We start from the raw sequence: 26,445 nt of genomic DNA on the forward strand, positions 1-26,445 counted from the left end.
TTTTCAGACGTAATTTCACCTTGTTGACTCAAAATGGACGAGACCATGCTGATTCTGGAGGTCCAAAATCAAAGAAGCATATACAGGCATATCCCGGGCAGCTATATAGGGATATGGGGGCCTGTGTCAAATACCAGCTGAAACGGGGGCTGTATTAGCGGGAGTTGAACAATAAAGATGTGTGTGTGTGTGTGTGTGTGTGTGTGTGTGTGTGTGTGTGTGTGTGTGTGTGTGTGTGTGTGTGTGTGTGTAAAAATGTCCGCCAGGGATAATGTAACTATTCTGTTGTTGCTTGCTACAAAAAAAATGTTGTTCTGCAAGGCAAAACTGTCCTTTTCCACGAGTCAAATCAGTGCCGTCACATATGCCCGCCTGTGCGTATTGACGGACATTCCGCGGTGTTGCAATTCAGCAGCCGTTACATATCTCAAATGGCAGGGCCGAGTGTATTTGCTTCTGCTCCTTTGGAAAGACATAATTAACTGTTTGTGGTTCGCTTTACTACAACTGCCCTTATCGCGGATCTCCAAGATCTCGTGAAATGTCCTTAGCATTTACTTATACGACCCATTTCAGACAACCTTCCCTAATAATGCCGCAAAAAAAATGCAACCAACACAAAAAGTCAACAAACATGGTCACACGTAACACAACCCCTCGCTGAACTTTGAGGTTATTTAAAAACAAAACAAAGAAAACATCCAAGCACCATAACAATTTCTAAATTACACTCATTTAAATCCATTACAATGCATGATGGGAAAAATGCAAAACATTCTTTAAACAGTTATCCGTGTTTGGTGCATTTTATCTGCTTGATATTTCTGATTGAGGTATCAAACTTTCACCGACTCTTAATATCCATTTATATAAATAATTAATTAAATATCCATTATTTTAATAGTTGCGACTTGTCCAGGGTGTACCCCACCTTCCGTCCGAATGCAGCTGAGATAGGCTCCAGCACCCCCGTGACCCCGAACGGGACAAGAGGTAGAAAATGGATGGATGGATGGAAACAATATATTAATATGACATGTACACATATATATATATATGTATAGGCTATATATACTGTAAGATTACATTCAATTGGCTTTAGGCCCCCGACCAAATTGTTTAGCCCAATACGGCCCCAAAGTCAAAAAGTTTGGACACCCCTCATCTAAAATATGTACAACTCAATTTTACATAAAATTCAGACATGCTTCTGAGAATTTGCCTCGTAAGAAAAGGGCTCTGGGCTCATCCAATATGGAAATTTTCCTTTTTAGTCTCTATTCGTGTGGTGGCACACAGCTCGCCTTATCAAAAGCACTGCAGCTGCACAGGCGGATGGAGGCCAGAAATAATCAAATACTTTTCATTGAACCGCTACATTTTTGACCCACGCATAAAAAGAAAACTCTCGGATAGCAGGAAAAAAGAAACGCCAAAAACAGATTTATTATTTGTCATAAAGCCAAATTAGAAAATCTTTACCTTAGAAACATTAACGATGGCTTTCTTTGCAAAGCTGCTCAAACTATCCATAATCACTTTATATATTTGTTTTTTGTCTACAGTGGCATTTCAAGACAAATACGCACTAATCTTTGCAAGCTTAAGAAAGTACACTTGGTGTCTTTTAAGGAATTAGGGCCCAAACTGTTTAAATCATGCGGTGCGCTTGAAAAATACAAAAATACAAATTATAGCTTTCCAATTTGAAGTGGAAATGAGTTCAAAAGAAATCCATCAAACAGGTTAAACTGAACTTTCATAATAAGTCTTTTTCTCTTCATATTTACCATATGTTAATAAGGTGCTGAAATGACAGTATGCAGCGTGTCATTTATAACTTCCTATTCTATACTTAACATTGTGTTGAGATGAGGACTGTCTAACAGCAATTAAATGTAGAAGAGTGGATACTGGTGAATTGTTAACTTCAAGGAAAGTTTTTTTTTTTTTAAATTTTGGAGTGACTTACACCAAAAAATATAAATCAGCCGAGGAAATATTTGCTCTAAAAGAATACACTATATTGCCAAAAGTGTTTGGCCACCCATCCAAATGATCAGAATCAGGTGTCCTAATCACTTGGACCGGCCACAGGTGTATAAAATCAAGCACTTAGGCATGGAGACTGTTTCTACAAACATTTGTGAAAGAATGGGTCGCTCTCAGGAGCTCAGTGATTTCCAGCGTGGAACTGTCATAGGAGGCCACCTGTGCAACAAATCCAGTCGTAAAATTTCCTCGCTCTTAAATATTCTAAAGTCAACTGTCGGCTTTATTATAAGAAAATGGAAGAGTTTGGGAACAACAGCAACTCAGCCACCAAGTGGTAGGCCACGTAAACTGACAGAGAGGGGTCAGCGGATGCTGAAGCGCATAGTGCAAAGAAGTCGCTGACTTTCTGCACAGTCAGTTGCTACAGAGCTCCAAACTTCATGTGACCTTCCAATTAGCCCACGTACAGTACGCAGAGAGCTTCATGGAATGGGTTTCCATGGCCGAGCAGCTGTGTCTAAGCCATACATCACCAAGTCCAATGCAAAGCGTGGGATGCAGTGGTGTAAAGCACGTCGCCACTGGACTCTAGAGCAGTAGAGACGCGTTCTCTGGATTGATAAATCAAGTTTTTCCATCTGGCAATCTGATGGACGAGTCTGTGTTTAGAAGTTGCCAGGAGAACGGTATATTTCGGACTGCATTGTGCCGAGTGTGAAATTTGACGGAGGAGAAATTATGGTGTGGAGTTGTTTTTCAGCAGTTGGACTTGGCCCCTTAGTTCCAGAGAAAATAACTTTGAATGCTCCAGGATACCAAAACATGTTGGACAATTCCATGCTCCCAACCTTGTGGGAACAGTTTGGAGCGGGCCCCTTCCTCTTCCAAAATGACTGTGCACCAGTGCACAAAACAAGGTCCATAAAGACATGGATGACAGAGTCCGGTGTGGATGAACTTGACTGGCCTGCACAGAGTCCTGACCTGAACCAGATAGAACACCTTTGGGATTAATTAGAACTGAGACAGAGATCCAGGCCTTCTCGACCAACATCAGTGTGTGACCAAACCAATGCGCTTTTGGAAGAATGGTGGAACATTCCTATAAACATACTCCGCAACCTTGTGGACAGCCTTCCCAGAAGAGTTGAAGCTGTAATAGCTGCAAAAGGTGGACCGACATCATATTGAACCCTATGGGTTAGGAATGGGATGGCACTTCAAGTTCATATGTGAGTCAAGGCAGGTGGCCAAATACTTTTGACAATATAGTGTATCTAGGGCCACAATAAAACATTATATATTTATATTATTATTTTAGAATAACATTGTCAACCTACAACAAGACTCAAGTTGTACATGTGAGAGATAATAGTCAGCTTCTTACCAGAAAATATAAGTTTCGAGATCTTGGAATTCGATAACAATTTAGTTTTCTTTTCTTTGAGAAAACAGTTGTGATTTTATGACAATAAATCATTTTAGGGAAATAAATTAAGGTAGCTAACTGTGGTGATTAACACCAGAAGTCTAAGGGTCACAATGAAAACAAAAAAGTAGGGGTGCAAATGTTTGGGCACCTAACGATTCAGATTCCTTGGGTAATGATCCGATTCTCGATTCAACACGATTCTCAATTTAAACAGATTCTCGCAATGTATTATTTGGTATAGTAATTAGAATGAAACTTTTTCAAAACTGAGTACAGGTTAGAAGAGCTCCTTTTGGTTGCGTGGCGATGGCCTAAAAACATATTTCTAAAAATGTATGACAAAACAAAGAGTTTTTTTTAAAATAGATTTTTGAAAATTACAAGTGGTAGAAAATACAAACACCGTTTCCATATGAGTTGGGAAATTGTGTTAGATGTAAATATAAACGGAATACAATGATTTGCTAATCATTTTCAACCCATATTCAGTTGAATATGCTACAAAGACAACATATTTGATGTTCAAACTGATAAACATTTTTTTTTTTTGCAATTAATCATTAACTTTAGAATTTGATGCCAGCAACACGTGACAAAGAAGTTGGGAAAGGTGGCAATAAATACTGATAAAGTTGAGGAATGCTCATCAAACACTTATTTGGAACATCCCACAAGTGAACAGGCAAATTGGGAACAGGTGGGTGCCATGATTGGGTATAAAAGTAGATTCCATGAAATGCTCAGTCATTCACAAACAAGGATGGGGCGAGGGTCACCACTTTGTCAACAAATGCGTGAGCAAATTTTTGAACAGTTTAAAAAAAACCTTTCTCAACCAGCTATTGCAAGGAATTTAGGGATTTCACCATCTGGACTTCAGGAAAGTCACAGCCCCACCATCCCCCCTCACCCTGATTGACTCTCCCACCCCCGTCCCCATTGTGGACTCCTTCCGTTTCTTGGGCACCACCATCACCCGGGACCTCAAGTGGGAGCTGACCATCAGCTCCCTCATCAAGAAGGCCCAGCAGAGGATGTACTTCCTGCGGCAGCTGAGGAAACTTAAGGTGCCGACCGAGATGCTGGTGCAGTTTTACTCAGCCATCATAGAGTCCATCCTGACCTCCTCCACCACAGTGTGGTTCCCCGGCGCCACAGTCCAGGATAAGAATAGACTGCAGCGCATCGTACGTGCTGCTGAGAAGGTGATTGGCTGCAAGCTCCCATCCCTCCAGGACTTGTTCTCCTCCAGGACCAGGAGGCGTGTGGGTCGGATCACAGCTGACTCTTCTCACCCTGGACACACACTATTCTCCCCTCTCCCCTCAGGCAGGAGACTACGCTCCATCCAGACCCACACCTGAACAGATTTTTCCCCTCGGCCATCAGGCAAATGAACAAGAACTCCTAACAGCAGCTCCTTGAATTCCTTCTAAGTCTATCTGATAGCTCAGTCACAGCTCTTTTTATACCAAATATGTGTTATATGTGTTTTATGTCGCACGTTTGCACCAAGAAAAATTCCTAGTTTGTGAACCCGTTCTCAAACAATGGCAATAAAACTATTCTGATTCTGATCTCTTGGTCCGTAATATCATCAAAGGGTTCAGAGAATCTGGATAAATCACTGCACGTAAGCAGCTAAGCCCGTGACCTTCCATCCCTCAGGCTGTACTGCATCAACAAGTGACATCAGTGTGTAAAGGATATCACCACATGGGCTCAGGAACACTTCAGAAACCCACTGTCAGTAACTACAGTTGGTCGCTACATCTGTAAGTGCAAGTTAAAACTGTCCTATGCAAGGCGAAAACCGTTTATCAACAACACCCAGAAACGCCGCCGGCTTCACTGGGCCTGAGCTCATCTAAGATGGACTGATACAAATTGGAAAAGTGTTCTGTGGTCTGACGAGTCCACATTTCAAATTGTTTTTGGAAACTGTGGACGTCGTGTCCTCCGGACCAAAGAGGAAAAGAACCATCCGGATTGTTATAGGCGCAAAGTTGAAAAGCCAGCATCTGTGATGGTATGGGGGTGTATTAGTGCCCAAGACATGGGTAACTTACACATCTGTGAAGGTGCCATTAATGCTGAAAGGTACATACAGGTTTTGGAGCAACATATGTTGCCATCCAAGCAACGTTACCATGGACGCCCCTGCTTATTTCAGCAAGACAATGCCAAGCCACGTGTTACATCAACGTGGCTTCATAGTAAAAGAGTGCGGGTACTAGACTGGCCTGCCTGTAGTCCAGACCTGTCTCCCATTGAAAATGTGTGGCGCATTATGAAGCCTAAAATACCACAACGGAGACCCCCGGACTGTTGAACAACTTAAGCTGTACATCAAGCAAGAATGGGAAAAAAATTCCACCTGAGAAGCTTAAAAAATGTGTCTCCTCAGTTCCCAAACGTTTACTGAGTGTTGTTAAAAGGAAAGGCCATGTAACACAGTGGTGAACATGCCCTTTCCCAACTACTTTGGCACGTGTTGCAGCCATGAAATTCTAAGTTAATTATTATTTGCAAAAAAAAAAAATTAAGTTTATGAGTTTGAACATCAAATATCTTGTCTTTGTAGTGCATTCAATTGAATATGGGTTGAAAAGGATTTGCAAATCATTGTAATCCGTTTATATTTACATCTAACACAATTTCCCAACTCATATGGAAATGGGGTTTGTAGATGGATGGAGGAATCGATTTAGAATTGGGATGAGAAAGAATTGTGATCTGGATGTAAATAGATTTTTTATTGCACCCCTACAAAAATGGTACCGGTAAAAATAATACGAGAACCACAAACCTCTTATATTTTAGAGAAAAATTATATTTTTTATTGTCAAGAATCACTTAAATCCTACTTTTTCCTGGAATAAAGTTTAAATTACAATTACTATTTTGTTTTACTTTATATGGCATTTTATTTTCACTTTAATAGCTTTTTTTTTTCCAACTTCATAAAAGAAGAACAATGTGCCCACCACTGCCCAATAACCAGTACAACTAAAAACTTAACACCCCCACTCCCCCAAAAAAACAAAAAATAGTATTTAGTCTTAATTATGAGGGCATTGTTTCTATTAATGGATTTTTGAAGCTAAAGGTGATTTTAATGAATTTTTGTTTTGCAAAAATAAGAAACGGTGGTCTTAGACTGGATTAGTCAGTTGCCCACCTCAGTGGGACGAAGTCGTACATTTCCCAAACATTTCAACACGTGTCCTTTAATTACGTGTGAAGTGTAATATAGTCGTCATTGCTTTATTTAATAAAACGTCTGCATTTAGAGAGTTTTAAAAACAGTAAAGTAATCTGTGTATTTAAATTGTGTTTGTGGACAAACATCTGTTTCTAGGGTCTCTTTATGGCTTGTCCATAACAATACTTATTGCCAATCATCTTATGGCTCTGCTGGGCCTTTAACAGTTATCTTTCTGAACATTTAATCTTTTATGAGCTTTGCACTCTGCCTGCGGTCGTTCGAGAGAAGTCTGGGAATGATTTCCGCACCCTGATTTAACTGCCCACTGGGTCACAGGTTTCAGACACAAACACCCTGAGGATGTCAGACTATGAACTTAGTTTTATCAGCAATGGGATTTAGGTTTGGGGTCCATCTTAGCAGGGACGTAAATAGGACGTAGCATTGACACGGGATGAGTGGCGACCAACGACAACAGGCTTCAAGTAGATCATTCATTGAACTTTATTAACAGATCGAAAACAAAAATTCATGGTCATTCACGTTGAAGCTAACAGAAGTACAAAAAAAATGAAAACATCCCACATAGAAAAGTGAGGTGTTTGAAGGGAAAAAGGTAGAGAGTGACAGAACTGATCAAAGATCCTTCACAGAAGGCGCATCAAGGCCTGTGGATATGTGACTAACAACACAAGTTGGCAAGTGTTGTTAAAGCAAAAGAGAACATTTGATACATAAAAAGTCAACATGATCCATCAACTAAGGCAGTCAGACTAGATATTTTATTCTGGTCTTTAGTCGCTCCCAATGTACAGATTTTTGAACAAGATGAAAGATTAAAAAAAATAATTCAAACTCAGTCGGAGAAATCTCCATGAAATTGGAGAGTGCTGCTGGTTAGTAGACGGTCAAGATGCCTTCAGGAAGTGGGAGGCTGGAAGGTCTTGGAGGAGGCCAACATGGCTCGCACTTTGGCCATCAGATCCTAAAGAGAGAGTGACAGAAAGAAACGATGCTCAATGAGGAAAACAGCTCCCATGATGAAGTAGTCTTGGAATGTCTATCAGGAACATTCATGCAATGGACTAGATTACACGTCTTAATATGCTGTGTTGACTTGCACGCTACCTACTCATAAACCTTCCCCAAAGTCAGAAGGACTGAACTCTCCAAAATGTTCTCATAACACATAATGTCTTACCTTCAACTGTTTTTCCAGTGACATGCTTTTCCATCAGCAAATGTCAGTACTATAAGGTACTATTTGACAACAACAAACAGGCCACCTTTAGCTTACTTTAGTTTTTACTTATCTCAGGGTGTTGTAGTACCTTACTCTACAGTCTCCACTTTGCTGCAGTTGCTCTTTTTTGCTGTCCTCAGTCTCTTCTCGACTAAAATGTTTCTCCTAAATCGCAGCTGTCCGTCACATACCAAGAAGTAAATATATCGTCTATCGTTGTTTGTTAGCGTTTCTCAATCCAACTGATGTGTTTAGCGATTTAAAGATTATTTTCACCGTTTTCAGTTCGACTATTTGAAATTTAAAAGCTGATTGCTTTGAAACGAGGCAAGCACAAAAGTGGTCCAGTTGAAGGACATTACCTAATATTAATCATTCGATATGCCTTCTTCTTTTTTAGCACGACTGTCTCGGTGCACTGGGAAGTGTGCATTCAGTTAGAGTCCGGACACAAATGAGATTAACTAAAATGGTAACCAGGCCTTAACATGACCTCTGGCCTTACAAATGGTGGTACTAATGATGCCGATAGAACCCCCTGTTGTGTCCCCAGTCCCTCACTGTCTTCCATTGTTCTGCTTTCTAGTATCCGCCTGGCTTTGCACAAACACCCTTGATAAGAAGCCGGCCGATCTCCTTAAGCAGAAAGCTTTGTGGACGCTAATTCGGGTTTTACCAGCTCGGAGGGAAACGGCACAGACGCTCAAGTTACATGCGTGTGAAGCCCTTTGCATGCTGGAGAGAAATATATTTTCATAGCTGCTGCATAGTGAGAGAACATATTTGCTTCTTTTGATTGCATCTCCCGCCTTCCTTTAAGGAGGCACACATAAACATATGCTATATCCCAGTCTAAATGTCAAAGAACACCTTTAGTTTACATGTTCCTTTGCCTTCCTCCAGGGATACTCTAGCTTACATCCTGGGAGTGATTCGTTTGCACATGGACAAATACCCCCCCCCCCCAAGAGCTCTGCTGACAGATGAGACAAATTAACAGCTGTAATCACAGAGGGGGTGAAACTGTCATATCGCATCGCTCAAAAGGCCATTTCAGTGGCCCCCAGTGACTGGAACTGTACACTACACACACACACACTTGTCTGTGATGACTTGCACTGACATTCTGCTAGCACGAACCCCTCCTCTTTCACAGTGAGTAGTGTCAAGGTGGGCAGGAGTCAGACCACCAGCTGCCATCATTCTGCCATAAAGACCTCCTTGAAGCCTTTTGAGTTTCTCATTCCTTTTTCTGCCTTTCATTATCTTTTCACCTTTGCCTGCAGCTAGCGCCATCTTAAGACTTGCTATCTTTTTTTAAAATCTGTTGCTCCTCAACCTTTGGATCCACACGGAAAGATTTACAGGTAAAGTTGATTTGAGGTTCATTCAAAATACCACAGATACTTGTGTGTGTATATTTGTACATGCAGGACTAACCTTTTTTTTTTTTCTTCGCATGAAATTTTCACATAGCGACATCAAGCATCAACCGAATCATCAAGCGACAACCATCTACCGTATTTTCCAGACTATAAAGCTGCACCCACTAAATTTTAGAAGAAAAAATAGTTTTCCATATAATAGCTGCACCGAACTATAAGCTGCAGATATACACGTTGTGAAATGAGTTTTTTACACAAAAATATTTTGTACATGTTTATTTACATACAGGGTTTTCCCTTAATGTAACTGAAAGTAACGCACCGCTCTGGCTATATAATAGCTGCCACACTTGAAAATAATGGGTTTTTACCTGAAAACAAATTAAAGTAATATAATGTTTTGTAGCCCTCAGAAGAAGTCAGACAATTTTAACTTGTATTGCATATCTTATGATAACAAACCGGCCCGGCACAATTACAACAGGTTTTAACTCCCTTGCAAACACTTTTGCCTATGTGTTTCCCAACACACAACAACACTTCCTCATTCTCCGCCAATACGCTTTCATGCACTAACAGTGTGTTTGTCCATCCATCCATCCATTTTCTACCGCTTGTCCCTTTTGTGATCATGGAAAATTTAACATCAAATTAAAACTACAAGTACATAAAACATTACCACAAGCAGGTCGTTACAGTAAGAATTTACTGTATATATATAGCCTATTATTTGTGCACTATTGGCAAGTGATAAAATGAAAACCGTCACCGGAAAAAAGCCTTTGATCACCGAAAACAGCGATGCCGAAACAAAACCGGTTGTAAACGAGACACACGACATTGTCTGGAGCGTTGTTAGCATGTCTGCGATGTGGGTGTAACTTTAATATATCCCAGATATACCCACTGACAGCAATCTACAAAACCCAAAACCAGTGAAGTTGGCACGTTGTGTAAATCGTAAATAAAAACAGAATACAATGATTTGCAAATCCTTTTCAACCTACATTCAATTGAATGCACTGCAAAGAGAAGATATTTAATGTTGCAACTGAGAAAATAATTTTATTTTTTTGCAAATATTAGCTCATTTGGAATTTGATGCCTGCAACATGTTTCAAAAAAGCTGGCACAAGTGGCAAAAAATACTGAGAAAGTTGAGGAATGCTCATCAAACACTCATCAAACACACAGGTGAACAGGCTAATTGGGAACAGGTGGGTGCCATGATTGGGTGTAAAAGCAGCTTCCATGAAATGCTCAGCCATTCACAAACAAGGATGGGGCGAGGGTCACCACTTTGTGAACAAATGCGTGAGCAAATTGTCCAACAGTTTAAGAATAACATTTCTCAACTAGCTATTGGAAGGAATTTAGGTATTGCACCATCTACGGTCCGTAATATAATTCAAAGGTTCAGAGAATCTGGAGAAATCACTGCACGTAATATTGAATGCCTGTGACTTTTGATCCCTCAGGCGGTACTGCATCAAAAGCCGACATCAGTGTGTAAAGGCCCGAGCTCATCTAAGATGGACTGATGCAAAGAGGACTTCAAGTCAAAAATCTAACGAGTCCACATTTCAAATTGTTTTTGGAAACTGTGGACGTTGTGTCATCCGGACCAAAGAAGAAAAGAACCAGCCGGATTGTTATAGGCGCAAAGTTCAAAAGCTAGCATCTGTGATGGTATGGGGGTGTATTAGTGCCCAAGGCATGGGTAACTTACACATCTGTGAAGGCACCATTAATGCTGAAAGGTACATACAGGTTTTGGAGCAACATACTGTATGTTGCCATCCAAGCAAGGTCTTTTTCATGGACACTCCTGCTTATTTCAGCAAAGACAATGCCAAGCCACATTCTGCACGTGTTACAACAGCGTGGCTTCATAGTAGAAGAGTGTGGGTACTAGACTGGCTTGCCTGTAGTCCAGACCTGTCTCCCATTGAAAATGTATGGCGCATTATGAAGTGTAAAATACGACAACGTAAGTTGAAGAACTTAAGCTGTACTTCAAGCAAGAATGGGAAATAATTCCACCTGAAAAGCTTCACAAATTGGTGTTCTCAGTTCCCAAACGTTTACTGAGCGTTGTTAAAAGGAAAGGCCATGTAACACAGTGGTAAAAATGCCCCTGTGCCAACTTTTTTGAAATGTGTTGCTGCCATTCAATTCTAAGTTAATGATTATTTGCAAAAAAAAATGAAGTTTCTCAGTTAGAACATTAAATATCTACCGTATTTTTCAGACTATAACTCGCAGTTTTTTTCATAGTTTGGCCGGGGGTGCGACTTATACTCAGGAGCGGCTTATGTGTGAAATTATTAACACATTACCGTAAAATATCAAATATTATTTAGCTCATTCACGTAAGAGACTAGACGTATAAGATTTCATCGGATTTAGCGATTAGGAGTGACAGATTGTTTGGTAAACCTATAGCATGTTCTATATGTTATAGTTATTTGAATGACTCGTACCATCATATGTTACGTTAACATACCAGGCACGTTCTCAATTGGTTATTTCTGCATCATATAACGTACACTTATTCAGCCTGTTGTTCACTATTCTTTATTTATTTTAAATTGCCTTTCAAATGTCTATTTTTGGTGTTGGGTTTTATCAAATACATTTCCCCCAAAAATGCGACTTGTACTCCAGTGCGACTTATATATGTTTTTTTCTTCTTTATTATGCATTTTCGGCCGGTGCAACTTATACTCCGGAGCGACTTATAGTCCGAAAAATACGGTAGTCTTGGCAGTGTATTCAATTGAATATAGGTTGAAAAGGATTTGCAAATCATTATATTCTGTTTTTATTTACCATTTACACAACGTGCCAACTTCACTGGTTTTGGGTTTTGTACACAATGTGCAAATATTAAGAGGATAGTGGCGGCTTTTAAGGAGAGAAAGTCCAACTGGAGCAGCAGAGCGAAGCAAGTGTGACGTCATGCTCGCTACAGCTTGTCTCTTTCATCAGGGACAGAAGTAGAGTGTCTAAACACGAGTACATTCTATAATAACAAGAAAATATGCAAGATTTGTTACGAGTCGTTTTTCATAAAAAAATAATTAAAAGTCTCTGAACACTTGAAAACATCCATCCATTTTCTACCGCTTATTCCCTTTGGGGTCGCGGGGGGCGCTGGAGCCTATCTCAGCTACAATCGGGCGGAAGGCGGGGTACACCCTGGACAAGTCGCCACCTCATCACAGGGCCACTTGAAAACATCTCAAAGTATATTGTACAATAAGCAGCAACAATTGAAAATATGGCAAAATATATGCTAATACTTGAGATGTAACGGTATCAAATCCCATGGTACTATATTAAGACATTAAGGCCACGGTATAATATTATTGCGGTACATGTCCAAAAACAAAATGATTTAAAAAGGTTATAGTGTGTAAAAAACAGTTGCAGGAACACACTTACTGTAATTTAACACAAACTAAAAACTACTACAAACATGATTTTGTAAGTGCAAACAATAGTGCAGGAACATCCACTGTTTCAAGCAAATATTAAACAAAACTTACAGTTGAATGTCTTTAAAGTGACGATGTAAACACAATAATGTTCACTTTAGTGTCTTTCAACTTTTACTTTCTGAGAAGCAGTGTCCTCCACAGTGGACATCTTTATATCAGTCTGGATTATGTTGTTTCTCAGACAAGTAACTAACAATTTACATTTTAATAATGTAAATAACTCACAAACTGATGTTGGCTTCAAATATATTTTCTGGATGACAGATTATGAGAAGGCGACATGTCCAGGGTGTAAACTGCCTTCTGCCCAAGTGCAGCTCAGCTCATAGGCTCCAGATCTAGAGAACCAAGTGGTGAAAACAAGGGTGGATGGCTTCAGGATTTATATACCGTATTTTTCGGATTATAAATCACAGTTTTTTTCATAGTTTGGCCGGGGTGCGATTTATACTCCGGAGCGATTTATGTGTGAAATTATTAACACATTACCGTAAAATATCAAATAATATTATTTATCTCATTCCCGTAAGAGACGAGGCGAATGTCAGCAATCGTCACACACACGTCAACCAATAAAAATTTGGCGGGGGCGGGTCATGGCAGAAGTGCATTGTGCGTCATGGCAGAAGTGCATTGTGGGTCATGGGATGCTACCTGCTACTACGTCCGTAGCTATAAAAATGGATCATTTCAACATTGGCGGTAACTTATAAAAACTGAGAAGGGCTGAACAAAATTGGCACCGAAAAGGAAATCATATACTGCATATTACAGGATGGACGTAGTGAAATATGCAGCAGAAAACGGCAAGAGGAAGCAGCGCATACCTTTGGAGTTGGCGGAGTTGTTTAGAAGCGACACCGAGGAAGAAGATTTCATCGGATTTAGCAATTAGGAGTGACAGATTGTTTGGTAAACGTATAGTATGTTCTATATGTTATAGTTATTTGAATGACTCTTACCATAATATGTTACGTTAACATACCAGGCACGTTCTCAGTTGGTTATTTATGCGTCATATAATGTACACTCATTCAGCCTGTTGTTCACTATTCTTTATTTATTTTAAATTGCCTTTCAAATGTCTATTTTTGGTGTTGGGTTTTATCAAATAAATTTCCCCCAAAAATGCGACTTATACTCGAGTGCGACGTATATATGTTTTTTTCCTTCTTTATTATGCATTTTCGGCCGGTGCGACGTATACTCCGGAGCGATTTATAATCCGAAAAATACGGTAGTAGTTTTTCCGTTTCCTCCAATTTCCCGTGTTGAAAATTTTTGGGTGATTACCTTGATGCGTTGCGCTGCAACAACTGCTATCATCGACTACGAACCCACTTCACTTTCTGCTCCCGGCATTCCAAGTCCCCACGTTCAGAGGATTCTGGGAGATGTAGTTTATTTTCAGACCCACCAATGCTAAAGCGCCCGGAAAAACTACACACCAAGATTTTGTGTGAAACCGTCAGGTGTCACGGTATTATTGTAAAGACTTTGAAACCGAAATACCGCGGTATCTACAAAACCGTTACACTCCTAGTTAATACTAATTAATAATAGATATGTTTTTAAATGTACACTACCGTTCAAAAGTTTGGGGTCACATTGAAATGTCCTTATTTTTGAAGGAAAAGCACTGTACTTTTCAATGAAGATAACTTTAAACTAGTCTTAACTTTAAAGAAATACACTCTATACATTGCTAATGTGGTAAATGACTATTCTAGCTGCAAATGTCTGGTTTTTGGTGCAATATCTACATAGGTGTATAGAGGCCTATTTCCAGCAACTATCACTCCAGTGTTCTAATGGTACAATGTGTTTGCTCATTGGCTCCGAAGGCTAATTGATGATTAGAAAACCCTTGTGCAATCATGTTCACACATCTGAAAACAGTTTAGCTCGTTACAGAAGCTACAAAACTGACCTTCCTTTGAGCAGATTGAGTTTCTGAAGCATCACATTTGTGGGGTCAATTAAACGCTCAAAATGGCCAGAAAAAGAGAACTTTCATCTGAAACTCAACAGTCTATTGTTGTTCTTAGAAATGAAGGCTATTCCACAAAATTGTTTGGGTGACCCCAAACTTTTGAACGGTAGTGTATATGTGTGCATTTTTTGAGCCTCTTTAAAGAAAACCATATCATCATAGCAAATTGTGCAAATTATGTGATGACGTTGTGTGACCACGCCCCTAACCATGCCCCACCCTCAAAGGTATCGTAACCATCTTGAGGAAAGTCTGACATACCTTGATAGTAAAACGGCAGATTAAACAATACAGTCATAGTCATGGACCCACTAGCTGCGAAAGTTAGCGCTCCAATCAACTAAACAGACTCAATAACTCTCAGATGTTTTGGTGAATTCGCTGAGGAATTTGTGAAACTGAAACAATTAAAAAAGAATGCCATTGTAAGTTGCAATTCTCGATTCAAAACCATTCTCCACTCAAAATCAATACTTTAATAACATTGGGTGCCAGTTGTATGATTAACTACATTCCTCAATAAAATAAACAGCTGTGATGAATTTATATATTACTCAAAAGAAAAATGTGTTTGTTTAATACAATTATACCTAAACATTTAATAAAGTCAAATACAAATAAGACAGCAAGAGAAGTATCCCATACTTCTCTTTTCTAAAGTAACTCTGTACAGCAGATATGGGAATCTAGATCAACAATATGTTTTATCTGAGTGGCTGGACAGTACAGGTATAAAAAAATCTATATTTGAAAAAACAACAACAACATTTTAATCGATTAAGATCGTTACAAAAAATAATCGAAAATCTATTTTATTTGACACCCCTAGCGGTAGCCATCCTTGTTGGCCAGAGGTTTTGTGTAAAGTAAACAGACAACATGCTTTTTTCCAAAATACTGTATGCTCTTTGTAGCCCACAGCCAGCTTGGCTAACGCTAAAGTGTTTAACAGAATAAAACTTGCTTTGATACAGACTTAGCAGTCAAAGTGCTGTGAATACACCAACATGTATAAAGTGATGGCGTTAAAAGTGATGTTTAATCCGAGAAAAACCTCACCAAATCGTTTTTTTCCCTGAAGTGATCATGACAGTTATGGCAGTCACGATGCAGCCCGTTGACGCTGTTTTGAACTTCTTTTAAAAAAACAAAAAACTTTAGCAGAGTCTTGCATTTAGCCGTGTAAATAAGCTACTCAGAGGCCAGCAAGACATACAATGCATTTCGTATACTAAGTCAAATTTTTAAGTTGTATTTGCAAACCCTTTTAAATTCGTAAAATCGAGGATCCACCGAGGTTCCACTGTACCACCTTTCAGCGACCACTGGAAAATGTGGTAGTAAACATCAGCTATCTCAGCTTTGTCTTTCGGACCATTTTAAAGCGGAGAAAGCAATTGTGCAATTGATGGAGTGCAGGTGTATAAGATACTCACGCTGTGTAATGGATTCTTTACACTGCGTATGAAACAAACCGACAGCAGAAAAGACGAGCAGACGGGAGAAGAAAAGCAAACGCGACGACAATGACGAGACGGTATGAGGCGAATAGCAACGAGGCTATTAGAAGCTGCTGAATTATTCAGGGTGTGTTTGTAGAACATCACAGAAGGGGGGGTTTAAGTTGTAATAAGTGGCTGCGACTATGTTCACTCTGCAGAGAAACAGCGGGATGTTGGGAGGCGTGCTGTGATACAAACAGGTAATGTTTTTAAATCCTAGGACCCGTGGTTTATCAGCGGTCAGTCATTACTCGAAACATGAGCGGAGACACACAAGCTTACTAGCTAGCTAGCTATCCCTTTCCTCTCCTTAAACATTCCGGTTTACAGCTTCCCACAAATCATACTTTTTTTTTTCTCCAGCAACCGTACAGGACGTGCGGGTGCATCTGATTATGGAAAGCAGCCTGATGACGGTCATAAATTTGACACTGTAATGTTAAACAAGGTGGAGCAGAAATAATGTTGACCAAGGTCACAGTATATTTGGGTGAGTGAATGCAGGCTTCGTGTGACAAATGGGTTTGCTTGTAGACAGTAGTACTGACATTATAGCCAACTCGTCCCATTTCAAACCAGTTAGTCTACAGCAGGGGTCCTTAATTACCTTTGACCGAGGGCCAGTATGGTAAAACACATGAAACGCTGATAATAGTATACGTTATGACGGAAGTGGATAATTACATATATCCATATTTAAGTGTTACTTCTTTTATATTTCTATAGTCATATCTTGAATAGCTAATGTTCCATCTTGTACTCTTTTCCTTTTTGTTCGTCTCATGACAAAGTGCTTGCACTGTGGACGGCCTTGAAGAAGGAGGCAGAGAAGAGGAGTCCTCCCTTCTTCCTTCTCGGGCCGAATTGAGATAACGAACACAATGGGCATCTGTGCTGGCAGGTGAGGGCGGGGGGAGAGAGGGAAGAACAGAATGTTTTTTCGTGATGTGTGGAAGATCGATCTTAGCTGCGCGAGTGAACGCTTCTGTACTGGATTGGTCTCACGTTTATTTTCAAAGCTTTGAAAATAAATCACAAAATACCCATTCTGTCTGGTGGTCAAATTGAACTTAGCTTATGTGTCATCAAAAAGAACTTGGGAGCAGCCAGCACAACTTAATTTCTCTGGGAGGAAGATCTGCTGGAATCCAACAGTTACCATAAACCCGAACTAGGATTTGAACCCTCCTCCCTTTGTTCGGAGAGCAGACTTCATAGCCTATTGAACAATCCAGCCACTCATAATGTACAGTATCTCCAACATTAATGTATAGCTTTATGGTTTAATTATATGGGTAACGGTAAGTGGCCCAAATAAAATGCTTTCCTTCCACTGAGTGGCCTAGTGGTTAGAGCAGTGGTTCTCAAACTTTTTTTGTCATCCCCCACTTTGCACAAGGGGGAGTTTTCAAGCCCCACCTTCCCCCATCGCCCCAACAGAATGCTAATGCCAAGCTTAACATTTTCAAATTTATTGAACATCAAGTAACATCAAGTTGTATACATTCAAACTCAATAACATAAAATAACATCAAGTTCAATAATAAATAAAATAACTGTGCAGCTGTGGTATAACTAGCATCAAGTTCAATAATAAATAAAATAACTGTGCAGCTGTGGTATAACTTGCATCAAGTTCAATAATAAATCAAAAAAAGTGTTATAACTTGCATCAAGTTCAATAATAAATCAAAAAAAGTGTTATAACTGGCATCAAGTTCAATAATAAATCAAAAAAATTGTTATAACTTGCATCAAGTTCAATAATAAATCAAATAAAAGTGTTATAACTTGCATCAGGTTCAATAATAAATCAAATAAAAGTGTTATAACTTGCATCAAGTTCAATAATAAATCAAATAACTAGCATCAAGTTAAATAATAAATAAAATAAAAGTGCCACTTTGCAATCTTTGCAAAAAAAAAAGAGGAGCTATGCATTTTGGCAAGACAGGGCAAGTGAACATGAGTTTTGCAGTACTCCAGCATTAGTGGCTGCAATGAGCCTGTTTTGCACTGCACAGCTTTTCAAGTCGGGGTTGCAGGCTTGACACTGCCACTGTTAAAACCTCATTGAGTTAGGGGCTGAGCTGCCTTGACGCGAGTGCTTCCCGGTGAATGACACAGTGTGTCCAATGCGCATTTGGCGCAACCCTCTTTATTAGAGCCTGCAGCCCGTTTCTTTACCCTGCCATGGTCTGTGCGCCATCAGAGCAAAAGCCCACACAGTTTTCCCATTTAAGGTTGTGTTCTTTGAGGAAACTGTCCATTATCTCGAACAGCTCATCAGCAGTGGCTCTATTTTTTATGTATTTGCAAAACAGCAAATCCTCGCACAGTGACTCGCCATTCACAAAGCTTCCGCTTAGCCCCGCCCCCATTAGTTACTGTTGCTATGTCTGTCAAACTTTCGCTCCTACCTAGAAATTTAAAGCCTACAGGAAAAATAAGTAATTTACATTGATTTATATAGCGGATTTCACAGACAGAATCACAAAGTGATTTACAGTGTGTATAGAAAATGAAAGCATAGTAAAAAAAAAAATCTAAGAATATAATTTAAAAAAAAAAAAAAAGTAAAGTGAAATTTCCTCCCGTTCCTCGCGCCCCACCTGTCATGTCTCTATTCCCCACCAGTGGCGCGCCCCACACTTTGAGAAACGCTGGGTTAGAGTGTCCGCCCTGAGATCGGTAGGTTGTGAGTTCAAACCCCTGCCGAGTCATACCAAAGACTATAAAAATGGGACCCATTACCTCCCTGCTTGGCACTCAGCATCAAGGGTTGGAATTCGGGGTTAAATCACCAAAAATGATTCCCGGGCGCGGCCACCGCTGCTGCCCACTGCTACCCTCCCCTCCCAGGGGGTGATCAAGGGTGATGGGTCAAATGCAGAGAATAATTTCGCCACACCTAGTGTGTGTGTGACAATCATTGGTACTTTAACTTTAACCTAGTGAGGCCACCGATTTGTTTCGTGCTCCAAACTACATATTAAAAACATGTTTTTGAATACTGAATGGGGTGCGTTCTTGCCATTCATTCTCACACATTAGCAAATGCCACACTTTTACGCCAAATTCGGTCCCGATAAAAGCAATGCCCTTGCGAAACGTTTTTTCAGTAAACCACTTTAATGTGAAGCTTCGAGCCACCAGATTTTATCAAACCAAGTGTGGACTGTCCTAATTCTGTTTTGATTCCTTCCGTGGCTGAGCCACAGTAGTTTTCTAAACAAAAAGGCATAATAAATGCATTTGGCGTTAGTGTTAATACAGAGGGACCTCTAGGGCAAATGTTTCCAAAATGTAGCCTACAGATTATTTTTTTACTGGCCTGTGGCCCATTCTAAAAATACGAACACTAGGGGTATCCGAATCAAATATTGATATTGGTTCGATATCTGCAAATGATGATCGAATGATTTTGGCTTACATCTCAAATCTCTGATTTGAGCTACCATACACACAGTCCTACAGTGTTGTGTTTACTTGTGCAAAGCTGAACAGCCAATTAACAACTAAATGTCCTTTAATAAGCACACAAGGTTGGTCTTTTATAGTATTTAAGTGAAGTCATTTACAAAAACTAAGCATGTTATGCTATATAGGCTACTAGGAGCAAGCAGCTACACAACAGCAAAGCACGCAAACATTCGTAACAAGTGTCCCTAAACAATATTGCCGTCTAAAACATGACATTTGTCAATATAAACAAGTATCAAATAATTATAGTTGCATCTTACTTATAGACAAAGTCTTTAAGGCAGAAGCGTATTAGAAAATATCCAGTAACAAATGTGTCCCCATCAGTTGATTTACTGCATCATCACCCTAATCTAATGAATTATCTTGACCATTATGTTTCGCCAAAAACAAATTATTGCTCCACTTCAAAAGCATAAATCTGTCACAAGGTTAGTGTTTTTCATAACTACCGTTGTTCTCTTATGTAATTTCGTTGATCGAGCAATTTCTAACATTCCACACTAAAAAAGAAGATACTGTAAGTATGTACTATGATCCGTGCTGATATTGCATGAGATTAATTACGTTATTGGCCAATACTCAAGATGTATAATATCTGTATAGGAAGGAAAACAAGTTGTATCGGGACACCCCTAACTATTACAAAAAATTCTGCAATAAGAAAAACTATAAAAAAAAACAATTAAAGAAAACATTTAAAATGTTGATAACACCAAAGCTGACTTGCAGGGTGTTTTTTTCTTTAAAAAAAATCCATATATCTGTTTTGAAAGTGAAAATATCAAACCGGCCCCTACAACCTGTGATTTTTCAGTATGTAACCGTCAGTGAAAAAGTTTGAATAACCCTGTTCAAAACAATTTGATCAAGCCATAATTTATTCTGATTTCGAAAATTTTCGGAAAATGTTTGAAAATATATACCGGTTATGTCCTTACCATACATAACATTTGCATTGGAAAATAAGGGATAATTTACGGAAAACGGGTGACAATTAGGGTATCTATTTTGCAGGGCTGACTTGACTGGGAAAAGGATGTGGTGACGAGCGGACCGGAAGCTGCACTCCTCTGGCGTTAGTAAGTAGTATTGTTTTTTTTCATGAATGTTAAAACAAAGAAAAATATATGAACGACAAGAAAGGTCAAAATACGGGAGTTACCTGTTTTTGGTTGACAGGTATGATCCATAAGTACAGTTCAGAAATACATTACATAGATGACAAAAAATATATACAGGTATATATTGTAGGATACACACCTGAGTTATTTTTGACTGAACAGCTGATACTATGGAGGATGACACTGGCTCTTCTTTCTCCTGAGAAGCACCCCTGCAGAGGGTTAGACAGGAAGAAGAGAAGGATTAACGGGAAAGTTATACAATATGCACGATACAGTCTGTTCTAAAATGTTTAAAGTGGAATGTGGAGCAGTCAAATGAAGAGGCAAAGAGTAGAAAGTGAAGAATACACATAATACAACAGCATCCATAAGGTATCATCAATTGTGGACATCGGAGAATATCACTTTGAACTCAAGTCATCCACTTATTAAATGGGAATCACACTTGTTTTTGTTTTGCCTATCATTCATAATCCCTATGGGAGATGAGAACACACTTTTTTGTGTAGTATAAATTGTAAAATGAGTTGTATTAGATGGCTAACAACGTAGCTAATGGGGGTAATCTATTTACATGTTGTGACAGGCCAATTAACTACATTTTAGGGACACTGTTATTATAAGAACTAATGCCAAGGAAGTATTTTTGGTATTGATCACTTAGGTAACTAGCTTATGCAGCTATTGGCCTACTGAGCTGGCACGTCGCCTTGGAGTAGTGTCGTCCCGATACCAATATTTTGGTACCGGTACTTTTTAGAGGCGGTATAGTACCGAATATGATTCATTAGTATCGTGGTACTATACCAATACCGTACAACTCTACCTTGGAGTTAGTAAAAGGTAATGCTAGATTATAGATCATGCCTCACACTTTTATAGTAGAAGGTTGTGTCCATAAATGGAGAAGTTGGTCAACTTTGAAATTCAACTTAGACTCAAAAACGAAAGATACAACAATATTCTCATTTGTGCCAACCTTTTTTTTTATCTAAGGAGTCAGGATTATGATTACTTCATCATCTAAACAGGGAACTATTATTGTGCTGAAATATATAACATCCCATCAGTCATCATCTCACTGAGAGCAGACATTGTACAGTAAGTGATTGTTTTATTATGTGCGTATTTCTTGTTTAGCACTTAGCACTACTGCTACAGGATGATTAGTGTTTCACTATAGCATGATCTGATTATCACTCAGCGTCTAAAACTTATTCTACTTATTTTCAGGCTCAAAAATTAAAAGGTTCTGATCGTCATTTGTTCTACAGTAGTTGTTGTTGACTATCATGAATTCTGCCATGATTAGTTGTTGTTGAAAATGTTGTGATGTGCTCTGTGAAATCAATGCGCCACCGCAATGCTTAAAATTAGAAAATTACTTTAATATTGCATTGATGAATGTGCCTGTTACGACATTACATACATACTAACAGCATAAAATGTTGGAGTTTTCAGAGGTTTTTAGAGCGCTTTATAGGCGAAATAGATCGAAGCCTCATTACCTACAATGTTAGCCAACTATTGCTGGCGTTTTTTTATGATTTAGAATGCATAAAAAAAGAAAAACGTGTGTGATTTTCTAACAGAGGCAAAATTCCTAAAAAGTGCAGTTCCCCTTAACATTGTGGGATTTTTTTGTAAGACAGCAGGAGACTAGATGACCGACACACTAGACGCTTTGCACATACACTGGATTCTATAGAATAAGTATTTAAAATCATGTTGATAGAGAAGTAAGAGAAGACAAACAACATTTTTTGGCTTACCTGGACTGGGCCAGGCTGGAGGCAGGGCTTGATGATGGGGACAAAGCTCTATTGGGTGACGGGTAAGGTGAAACAGTGGCACCTGTAATTTTCTTGGCTCTTGAAGACAACAAGCTCTGCCTTTTGCTAAAGGGGGACCTGTCGGATGAATCGTGACAAACAAGGATCTTGAACATTTTGAATTCAGACAGTAATAATTCATCTGGGAAGGGGGATGAGTAGACAGTGGAGCTTTTGTATTCAGCAGAGCCCTGTTTTTTAAATTGATGCTGGAGAAAAACTGTCAGTTCCAGTTCCCATCAGGGTCTTGTTAGCATGTCGACTAAAGCACATTACACGCCACGACGTATGAGGCGCATGCCATAATGTTAGCAGTCTGTCAAATATTCACGTTATTTTTGTAAAACCTTGACAAAAAAATATTAACATTTAATACTGAATATCTGCTCCTCATGACATCGCTCTCACTCTACAGGAAACAGGAAGTTGCCTGCCAATGTGAGGCAGTGAGGGGGCATACATCTATAAATACTTTACAGGAAGCACTGTTATTTTTTTTAAATGAGTAGATACTTGGGAGGTTGTTGACTTTAGCGGATGGCTCAATTTCTTGAGTCCAACATATGAGGGGATTGTACAAGTGACTATTTGGTTACATTTGTGATTGGCAGCTGCTTTGATTGACAAAGTGAGCGTGACCCCCTTCATTAGCGCAGAAGCTAACACTAATTAGGAATGAGCAGATCAACCATAAAAAAACACAGTAGCTGTCCTATTTATTGTGGTGTTTTAGTACTTTGTAGTCTTTCTTGGCAGTGGTGCACACCAATATGCTGATCTGATTGCCCTGCAATGGATGTGACAAACATAATCCTTGAACAATTACATACCCAGTTTCTTTATTGCCAACACCTTTTCCAAACAGTTTCTATTCGCTCTTTCCCCAGACTTATAACTCTACAAAGGAATAAAGAGCCAAACGACACTTTACTGCAGCATGTCATTTTAAAATAACTGAAATAATTTTTGGACTATAAGTCGCTTGATTGGCTGAGTAGTATCATGGGGGATGGCTTGACTCACAGGCAACTGATCGTAACGTCTATAAAAGCAGATTAATTCTATCAAAACTTAAAAATACTTTAGATAGGTTCAGGTCCGTATAGAATGGCGTCCAGATATGGACTGATGGATAGTAATGCATGGCCGCCAGATACTTATCTATGTACTAGGCAGTAACAGAGGTGTATCAATGTCAGCAAATGGGCCAACCACCTTTGTACTTCATGTCTCCACATACAAGGCTGCAAATTGACAATCGATTGATTTTACTGATTTTCTGGTGATTTTAGCATTAAGGTAATTACAGCTTACAATTAATGCAAAATGACAAATGGAAAGTGAGTGGTGTTTGTGCAGCCCTTTGAGACACTCGTGATTTAGGGCTATATAAGTAAACTTTGATTGATTGATTATGTTATAACTGCAACCCCGCGCAATGCTTCATTAACTTATAGGTCAATGAATATAATAATAATAAAAAAATAATTAGATTTATATAGCGCTTTTCTAGGCACTCAAAGCGCTTCACAGAGAAGTGAGAACCCATCATTAATTTTTACAACTCATTCATTCATCATTCATTCACCAATGTGAGCGGCACCGGGTGCAAGGGTGAAGTGTCCTGCCCAAGGACACAACAGCAGCGATTTTTTGGATGGTAAGAGGCAGGGAGCGAACCTGCAACCCTCACGTTTCTGGCACGGCTGCTCTACCCACTACGCCATACCGCCCCCAATATGTGAGTTAACAAGCAGCAAAGCATTTTTTGCGACTGCTTTTTTTGTCATAGGCTTTTTTGAAGGGTTCCAATCAACATTGTCAGACCATTTGACCATTTATTTTCATTACTACTACAAAACTTTCAGCACCAACACAAGCCAACAATTTAGACAGCCAGTAAGTCTCAAGTCTTGAAAACACAACATGGAATTGAAACATTCAAAGGTCCTCTCTCATGTAAAATTGACTTTCTAATGATGTTGTAACAGTAATATATGTATTCCTAAAGCCTGTTTATGAGCACAAAGCGTGAAAAAAAATTCCCTACATCACATATCTCCATCACTTGTTTGCTCCACTATGAATGCTTTTTAAAGCTCAGGGCTTTCATGTCAAGAACGTAAAATCCCCTTCATCATGGACATACCACACTCTAGCTAAATAAGCACCGGCCCTGAATTTTCGTTATGATACACAGCGTTGTGTAAAAAGCTACAGCTACAAAGTAACGAGCAGTGTTACTGGCCTAGTGGTTAGAGTGTCCGCCCTGAGATCGGTAGGTTGTGAGTTCAAATCCCGGCCGGGTCATACCAAAGACTATAAAAATGGGACCCATTACCTCCCACTCAGCATCAAGGGTTGGAATTGGGGGTTAAATCACCAAAAATGATTCCCGGGCGCGGCTACGCTGCTGCTCACTGCTGCCCACTGCTCCCCTCACCTCTCAGGGGGTGATCAAGGGGATGGGTCAAATGCAGAGGACAAATTTCACCACACCTAGTGTGTGTGTGACAATCATTGGTACTTTAACTTTAACTTTTAACTTAACTTACAGTGGTACTACTTCACCGTACGAGTAGGGCTGGGCGATGCGGCTGAAAACTGTATTACAATATACTGTAGGTGTTTTATATCGGTCGATATCTATAAAAATATATATTTTTTTTAACCTATTGAAAATAAGGACTAGGAGAAACATATATTAATGTAAACAATTGTATTTAAAATGTAACCTTCCTTTGATTATAATCCCCTCAGCTACCAAGGCAGAGAGGAAAGGAAATGTCAACACAACCTAGAACCAGAAAACTGCTATACCGTCGAGGTGACTTTTCCTGTTTTATCGACAATTTCTTCACTCTTTGCAGCACTCATGTTTACCTCCTCTTCTCGTTTCATGCACAAAAATCAACCAAGGGACAACAAGATGGCGCAATTTAAGTTGATAGTCGATACCTGATTAGCTATTCAGTCTTGGGCCCCCCCCAAAACCACCATTTTAACATGTAACATGCTTTTAAATAGGAAAACTAACATCTAGATAACAAATATTGTATAAAAAAAATACTATATAATGTACTACAAACAAATCGAGTAGTCTTATGAAGTAATGAGATAATTATGGACTGTATCTTACCTTTGAGAGTGACTTTTGCTGTATCTTCTGCAAACCGCTTCTCTGCCAAACAGAGTCAGCAGCTTCTCCATATTTTAATGGTTACATTTTCATCCTTTAAAAAATTATTTTAACGCCTTCGGCAGGCGTGACTATGGCCTTTTGTTGACTCCTTCTGCTGTAGTATGGTACACAAGGTTCATACTGCTTTGCCAAGTCAGTTACGTGCACACAGCACATGTTTTTCAATGATGTATTTCTCAAATTCAAAGAATAATATCCGCTTGTTCTTCTTAGCAATGTCTTTCACACTCAGTTTCTTCAGACCAACGGTTGTAAATACTAAGGTATGACTTGCTAGCTATTAGCTAACGAGCCAGATTGGTCGGATCTTAAAGGGTTCAATTTACTGTGACAATCACAATGTTTGCTTGCAACCTAAAGCATATCAATTAGCCAAGAGACAGCTCATATCCCCCCCGTAAGCAGATGTACCAATGTATAATGTTACCACATTAGCTCAAATAGCTATGCTAGTGTTGCCAGAGTTTGTGTCGTCCTATCCTACTTCTTAATGTTATGTTGTTGTATGTTATATATGGCATCTATTAAAATAGACAAGAG

The 26,445-nt window shown here is 39.3% G+C and overlaps 1 protein-coding gene across 1 annotated transcript in view; it reads right to left on the reverse strand.

The window, feature by feature from the left end:
- Positions 1-7,115: 7,115 nt before the first annotated feature.
- The window catches only part of LOC133638606 (splicing factor, suppressor of white-apricot homolog), a 136,276-nt gene continuing 116,946 nt past the window's right edge, over positions 7,116-26,445 (reverse strand). The window contains exons 16-18 of the mRNA XM_062031394.1: positions 22,644-22,781; positions 21,008-21,080; positions 7,116-7,620 (exon numbers count right to left, since the gene is read on the reverse strand). Coding sequence (XP_061887378.1) covers positions 7,555-7,620; positions 21,008-21,080; positions 22,644-22,781 — 277 coding nt within the window. The 3' untranslated portion in view covers positions 7,116-7,554. The remainder of the gene's footprint in view (positions 7,621-21,007; positions 21,081-22,643; positions 22,782-26,445) is intronic.

Source organism: Entelurus aequoreus, linkage group LG21 (genome assembly GCF_033978785.1).
Source record: "Entelurus aequoreus isolate RoL-2023_Sb linkage group LG21, RoL_Eaeq_v1.1, whole genome shotgun sequence".
NCBI classification, from domain to species: domain Eukaryota; kingdom Metazoa; phylum Chordata; class Actinopteri; order Syngnathiformes; family Syngnathidae; genus Entelurus; species Entelurus aequoreus.